General features: G+C 33.0%; 1 protein-coding gene across 1 annotated transcript; it reads right to left on the bottom strand.

Moving 5' to 3' along the window:
• Positions 1 to 3675: 3675 nt before the first annotated feature.
• Positions 3676 to 7253, bottom strand: LOC116167393. Its single transcript, XM_031482747.1, has 6 exons — positions 6524 to 7253; positions 6298 to 6422; positions 5613 to 6243; positions 5372 to 5556; positions 4192 to 4345; positions 3676 to 4141 (listed from the first exon to the last, which is right to left on the bottom strand). Exons 1-6 carry the CDS (start codon positions 6576 to 6578, stop codon positions 3684 to 3686), a joined length of 1608 nt encoding a protein of 535 aa, XP_031338607.1. The 5' UTR covers positions 6579 to 7253; the 3' UTR covers positions 3676 to 3683.
• Positions 7254 to 8083: the final 830 nt, after the last annotated feature.

The following is an 8083-nucleotide window of genomic DNA, read 5'->3' as shown; positions in this document are numbered from 1 at the left end:
GTCATTATTTACTTTTAGAGAAAATCCGCATTTTTATAAATGAGAGAGCCGTGTAACCTATAATGTATCTTAAAGTAGATAAAAATCGTTCTTCTCTAAAAGCCTTTCAAATTTGCTACATAGTGTGGCTTTTACGTACTTATGGCTGTATAATTTCTCGTGAGATTTTCTATTTTCGGAAAAACATAGAAGGACCCCATCTCATGTTTAATGCTTTCAAATAAAGCTGTGGAATTTAAGGTTCCTATTTCTTATACGGTGACAATCAAAACTTCATTGTTACAGGTTTAAAGTAGGTATGTAAGAAACTGTTAAATTGAAATTTGTTACTAATTTAGATATAATGTCAAGTTTAAATTTTCCGTTTTCATCTGGATTTGTTTGTTCTGATGACAGAAACAAATATCAACAAGTTAAAAAGTAATCGTAAACGATTTACAAAAAGCGCATTTCCACAAATATGAAAGATAGCGTTGCACATGTGCAATCCATTTTTGACGTGCTACTTCATTTTCTGTTTATGTTTAATTCTGTTAAGCAAATGAAGGTGCTTGGTTGATTCAAAAAACATATTTTCTTCCTTTAACAGATATATTTTTTTGCACAAAACATCCCTTTTTTAAACCAAATTATGATCTTGTTTATTTTAATAGGTACTATTGTGAAGTAAATACGAAATTTGTTCACACAAATATTTATTAGGTAATAAAATAAAATACATAATATACAATATATAAACAAAATATGTTTCTAGGAATAAAAATGATAATAACATTTACTTACTTGTAGTAGACAATTATTCTAATGTCATAGTATTATATTATGCTCGAGATTATGCTAATATTATTTACAGGGCGACTGGGCCAATACGCTATACGACTGATGGGAGCATTATTTTCTCAAATTATGCTATCTAGTTTAGTTATTACTGCTTTTATGATACAGAAATCAATACCATTTAAGGACGCACAGTATATTTTTTTAAAAACTGAATACTAACATTGATACTCTAAATACTAACTTGAAGAATCCTATGCTGCCACGTCAAGTGAGAGGCCACCACCACACAATTTTAGAACTGACATTTTTATCTAGAAAAGTCAGTTATACTTCTACAATCATTACTGAGATTAATATTTAAACAAATGTTTTCAATAGGTACTTAATTATTATGCATTGTAGATAACTAACATACCGTCAGCTGTATAGTGAATATTGCTAGGTTTTCGATTAAGCATATTTCTTGAAGGAATTAGTTTAAAATTATTTGGGGAGATTTTAGAATCGCATATGATTTCATCTCGGATTTCATACGCTTGAATATGAGTATTATACCCAATGGTATAAATAAGGCAGCCAACAAAATAAATCTCATTATTTATGTGAAAAATAAATTTAATTTTAATGAAATCGGGAATATCATTTTCTGTAAATTGCAAACATAACCCTTCTTTGTATTTAATATTGTTAATCTTTACCCAATTTACAATTACAGCTTCATTTGAATTAAAAGTGATGAGATGCGAATTTAGTAATCTCTCTATAACGAAAAATTCCGGCAATTGCGAAATTAACCCTTCACATGGACCAAGACATATATTATCATCAATTCCGCGAACGCTTAAGAATCTTGATGATAATTTGAGTTGCTGCTTTACAGCTAATGTAGCAATTATGTTTTTTCTAGTTGTAACTGCACCAGCAAAGTTTTTTAAGGTTTTGTGGAAACTTTCATACTTCATCCCCCAAATCAGACGAGGAGGTCCTATTTTTAATATGACTGTAGGATAGTGCACCAATATGTGATGTTTGGGTTTTAGAGAATCGTTAAACAAAGCACAGTAATCTTTGTTATGGTTGTCAATTAAGGTTTTTAGGAGCTCAACAGCATTTCTGGAAATAGTTCTACTAGTAATAATGTGAATTATTCGATGTAAATTTAGATAAAATTCCCACACTTCGTCATTATCTGGGACACGATCTCCCAGTAGTATACCAAAGTATACAACAAAGGCCAACATTTCTGATGCACTTAACGTTAAGTAATTTTTTTGAAGGTGTTCAATTTTTATTATAGGTATGGGATTGCCAATATCTGCTTCCGAAAATTTAAAAAACTTAATCCGACTATTTACTAGTGGAAGAGAGACAAATTTTTTAGATATTAAGTTATTTAATATATGGGCCATATCATATCTTAACACTCCTTCTAGCAAATCATGCATTAAATCCACGGAGATATTCTCAACCACATGGAAGAATCGTAGATCATTAAAAATACATATCTGTTTAATTCCAAAACTTAAATTCCTAGAATCCTCGTCGTAATTATTAATTGTGCGCAGAGTGTTAAAATCTTCAATACTCTGAATTTTAGAAAGTTCTTTGGAAGTTTTACATATTCTACAAAAATAATTCGCATTAAAACTTTCATTGAATCCTAAAATTGAGTTTAAACCTAGATTGTCTCCCAAAACTAAAAGAAGAACAAAATAAATACGATATCGTTTTGAGCTAATATGTACTTCAATTCCATATTCCTCTAAGTATTTGAATTCTTCTAATAATTTAGAAAAAATTTTTCCATTTCCGACTGTCGTTCTATCCTTAGAATAAAACAATTGAGCTAGAAATACGTTTTCAAGTATGGAAGAATATTCTGGTGGTATACAAGCCAACGAAACGTATACCGCCCCGATTTTGTGTATACCAGCTTTACTTCCAAAAGGATTGCATGATTCAAAGTCGTCGAAAAACATATAGAGAGGAAAAACCGTTCTATTGCCAAATTTCGTCTTCATACTCTGCCAAAGAGAACCTTGAAAGACATTAGACAAAACCGATGAAGGTTTTGAATCTTCTTCTTGTAAATATTGTTGTAGGATATTATAAACATTTGGTAATTCCAAAAATTTTTGTAAAACTCTCCTTAAAGGAATTTTCTGTATTTCGATTTTTTTCAATGCCAGAACTGGGTGTTGCGTTGTACTTTTGTTGTTTAATACAGGATGTTCTCCAACAGAAAACACTTCTGGCCGTATGAAGCTGTCACATTCTTCAAAATACTTAAAACAACGATATTCAGATTTAAATTCGGCTAACATAGTCTGCACATCTGAAAGCGTGTGCAATACGTTTATAATACTATCACATTCGGAATTCAAACAACAAAATATCTGAAATGTAATTACACACGGATGACATCAACTCATCAAACCTGTTTATTATTAATTGAACTTGATTTCTGGGTATAGACGGTAAACTATACAAATTTGATATGAAAGCAACTATTTCATCCTTTATGTTCAATTTTTTGGGTGTTTGCACTTCGTCTTCGCCATCTATGATGGTACTGATGCCATTATTGAAATTGTCATCATGATAATCATCATGTTGTGATAGCCCTGTATTACTAGTAGATATTGGTTTTGAACATTTGCTGGCCCCTTTGTGTTCAGAGACATAATGTTTTCGTAAAGTCGATAAATTATGAAATGATCTAAAACAATCTGATTGGTTGCATTTGTACTTTACAAGAAAAGGATGTATAATTTTGATGTGTTTAAGCAGCATTTCAATAGAGTTTAACAATTTTCCACAACTGAAGCAACTGAAAGAGGTGTCCATGGTGTCGGAAAGAAATATGCTTAAATCAATAGCTACGCTTATTTTAAAACGGCAACCTAATGATTGTAAACGCAATCTTGAACAAATGGAATCTTCAAGTCAGATTTAGTTTTCAAATTATAGCCCTGCCACTGAATTAGGTACCAAATATGATGACTTTCAAAAGAATACTTGGCATCAAATATATGATGAGATTTAAAACAAAAGTCTAATGCATCAAATACAGAAATGCATTTATATAAATTGTCGTTTATAACAACATAGAAGCCAGTCACATTATTTAAACTGGGGCCAACTAAAATAACATAGGGTTGTACAGTTTGTCCCCTATTGTACATGAAATCTACCTTATCGCGTTTAGCCTTGTCGATATCACCAGGCAATTTAACATGCACAAACAATCCATCTCTACACTCTGTAATGGATGGCTTCCATTGCTTCCCCTTCGCCTTTATGCGACCTCTTGGTGGAACTAACGATGGTAGCAGATATAACTGAACTGCCCGCTTTGAATCTACAATAGTCATGTACTTATATTAAGATGTAAATTGAACGCAAGTTTACCAGTAGTTATATCTCCTTCCACTAATTGAAGAATGCTTTCGTCTGCTGCAGATAAATTTTTTCTTCGAATGTCCAGTAGCTTCTCGAAAAAGAAATTGAAAGTATCATCTGTAGCACCTTCCTTTTCAAATAATTTGTTGAAGTCATAAGTAACCTGTATAAAAATATATTATCAATATAAAAACTTTGAACACATTTTAAAAGTTCTTAAAAATAAGGAATCAGTAGGGAGAAATTCAGTAGGCAATGCAGTGATTGTTGAATACTTTCAAAGGAAATCTAGGTAAAACATAGATTTTGTTTGGCACATAAAAATGAATGACATACCATACAAATGTGCATTAAACTAAGACAATTTTGCTAGGTCCCTCAAGAGTATTCTTTTTCAGTTTTTATTATAAAGATGTAGCAATGGGACAGTGAACCTGCACTTTTACTATTGCAATTTTTGTGATGCCATGGAATTTGGGGATTCAAGTTGTGTTTGCGTAACATGAACCGCAGTTATTGATAAAAGTTGTAATGTTACATTTCGACCTATAATTGTACGGACGAAAACAGCGTAATAGTATATTAAGTATGGAGAACGGTAAGGGATTTTTACCGTTCGAAGACAATTGTTTGGAGGAGGAGCGAAGCGACGACTCCAATTATTGTCTGAGAACGGTACCCTTAACGTTCGACGTGCTTATAACATTTTTTGCGCGATCGAAATTAAAATTATGCAACCAATATAAATATGCACTAAGAAATTAACGAGCAGAATAAATCGAAATGATCGAAGTGGTATGGTGTACATCACTAGGCAACCAGTTTAAATGTCAAAATTGAAATTAATAATTTATAATTTCATAAAAATGTGCATGTGTCTGATGTAGTTTACTAGCTTTGCACTTCCTTTATGACTTTATGAGCGTCTTGCTATAGGAAAAACAGCACAAATTGTACGTTTAATTTACCTAACAATAATTAAAGATTAAATGTAATGTAAGACTGTTGATATTTAAAAAGGCGTCGGTAAGTATTTTTGCTGTTCTGTTTTTAGATCGGTAAGTAATTTTGGCGTCGTCGTAATCATAGTAACTGGTAAATTCTACGTACTGTCATGGAAACACCCATGGTAAATAGTCAGAAATGACCGATCGCGCAAAAAATAAAATATATGGGATAGGTAACTTACCAGTTCAATCGCCAATTGAGTTTCAAGAATGGGCCACTCCTTGTAGAACTGTTCAATTGTTTTGTTCTTGTTTACTGTAATTTTCCGAATTGAATAGGAATTGCGCCAATGCTGGAGCACTTCTTCTACAGGTTCATTGTTGTTTAGTAACCACAGTCGACTGTCTCTTGCATTTTGGTTGGGTTCTGAAAAGTTCCCCGTTGATACGATTTTTTCTGTGAGGGATTGTATACATATATACCTTCATTTTCATCGGAAATGTTTTCTCCCACACTTACGTCAAATTGGAGCGCTCTTCTGAGTGCTGTCAATTTATTTCTATGCTTGTCGACAAGCTTGCCTTTTGCAACTTCTGGTTTATTGCGACCAGATCTTTTTTTAGGAATAGGGCTGACAAAATAAGTGGCTCTCTTTTCACAAGCCGGAAAAAGAGCAACAATTTTATTTGCAATAATGGATAACGATTCGTTATTCAATTTAAACGATTTATTTAAAAAGTGAGATATAATAATCTCGCAGAGAACGTTCCTCTCTTTTCCATCAAGGGTAAATTTTGAATTATATTTACTTAATATGGCTCTTCCTAAAACGTCTGCGTTCAACACTTCTTGCAAATTGAATTGAACTGCAGTTTCAATGGAGCAGTAATTTAAAAAGGAAGAATTCAATCCACAATCACTTTGATCGGTGTTTGTTACAGTTGACATAGAATTAATGTCATGTAAAGTATTGGTAGAAGGGCCAGCGTCCAAATCTACGTAAGTGTCTAACAAATTTGTGGCATTTTCGACCAAAAATGACACAGGTGTTGACTCCGTATAAGGTTTCTTTGATGGAGGTGGAGTACACTCGTCTATGAAGTCAATAGTAGCCTAAAAAATATGCGTGAATAACCGAGTGAAGAAAGTAACTAATTCTCTAATAACCTGCTCAATTTGGATGCTTCTGACACCCCTGTTGAATTTAATTCTATCTCCTATGTTTGGAATCAATTGCACAATATGCTCTTCAGTTAAATCAGGAAGTAGGTCCGTCGAATCTATACTTTGTTCTAAAACAATGTGCTTTTATAATCGTATAATCATATTTGCAGGAATTGCTAATTATTCACGATAGGCCATTACGAATCATAAAAAAAGCACTTTTACTTACTTGTAAATTCTGGTAATAGGTGTGAGAGGCCAATTTTACTGAAAAACTCTTCCATTATGCTTGGCTAACAACACAGTATACCTACAATCACGTATTCACAGTACACAATTACAAATTAAAGTAAATTGTAAGGCAGACACCATACGAATACGATAGCGCAATAAGTAAAATGCAATTTGGCGAAAATGCAGAACAAGTGAGCATCAAGTAGGTGGTAAATCTAAATCATCGTTTGTTTGAATCAAAGAAGCTCTCTGTCAATGTAGAAGTCATATTTTTTGAAGCTGGTAGGTTTAATTTTTGCTTATATTAAATATTCGTTTGTTTCATTTGAAATAACTAATACGTAGGACAAAGAAATATATTGCTTTATTTCAACTTTAATTTATTTAGCTCAAGCTGCATTTCTCAAAAGGACGTTACAAATAATTTGTTTGGTCTAAAGAAATATGTGATTCATTTTTTAATATGTGGGTTTATTTCAAATCACCCTTGTTTTCAGGTAACGTTATATTACCTTTGGTTTTATGGAAGAAATATTTTGTTGAAATGAAGTATAATAGCTTGCTTTCAAGAAATTAGAAATTTATAACTCCAAACAAATGATACTGCATTACCAAATATCTCGTTATTTTTAATCCAACAAAAGTTTGCTTTCGTGTAAATAAAATTTGGTACATTCAAATATTAAACCACCAAACAAATTGATATCGTCAATTTAAACAAACAGTTTTCTCTGTGTAAATTTTGAAACTAACGTTAGATTTTCCTTTATTCCAGGCACCTATGTATCAAATTGCGCTTAAATTCTTCCATAAATAAAAAAGTGGGCACTGCGCACGCACAAATAAACGTATATGTCAAAATCAGCTTAAAATCGTAACTATCTTGCTATCATATTCCCTTTGGCGGTACCGATGTCCCGTTCACCCGCAATTGAAGTTTTGACCCCACCATCAGTAAGATCTTATCAGGGGCAACCATCTTCCCTTTGTCGTTGTCCACTTCCCACATCCCACCTCCTTGAAGAAAAACCTGTAAGTAGATGTTCTCTTCAACTCCATTGTGTAGTCATTTGAACAGACATGTCCTCTGAGATCTGCCAAGGCGTGCTATAACCATCCTTGGTGATCCAGGGCAGAAAACTCAGCTAGGGAAACGGTTCAATAAGACTACCTAATGAGAAATATACGGGCTGTATCGCTTTCAGATACATACCTAAACAATGAAGGGCAAGAGAAATTGATTTTATCCCCAACCCTGGCATATCGGCCAATCAGTTTGATGTCTTTTGACCACCAGCATGTGAGTAAGGTAGGTAGGTGTTGCATTGGGGTGAAAAATGACTCCCCACATTTTTGACGGAAACACACGTTTTGAAGCGCGAGGAATCCAAATCAAACAAAATCTCGATGAGGTTGGTCTGTCGGTCCGTCTGTATTCTCATTTCCAGATAAACGGCTGAACCGGAAAATATAAATAAAGAGGATATAGCAAAAGAAGAAGTCGGCCTCAAATTTTTAGCGCATTTTTTTAAGAATTAAAAAAATGTGCTATTGT

This window comes from Photinus pyralis, unplaced genomic scaffold (genome assembly GCF_008802855.1).
Source record: "Photinus pyralis isolate 1611_PpyrPB1 unplaced genomic scaffold, Ppyr1.3 Ppyr1.4_LG3b, whole genome shotgun sequence".
NCBI lineage: Eukaryota > Metazoa > Arthropoda > Insecta > Coleoptera > Lampyridae > Photinus > Photinus pyralis.
The sequence above is the reverse complement of the archived record's forward strand: the minus strand, read 5'-3'. Positions and strand labels throughout refer to the sequence as shown.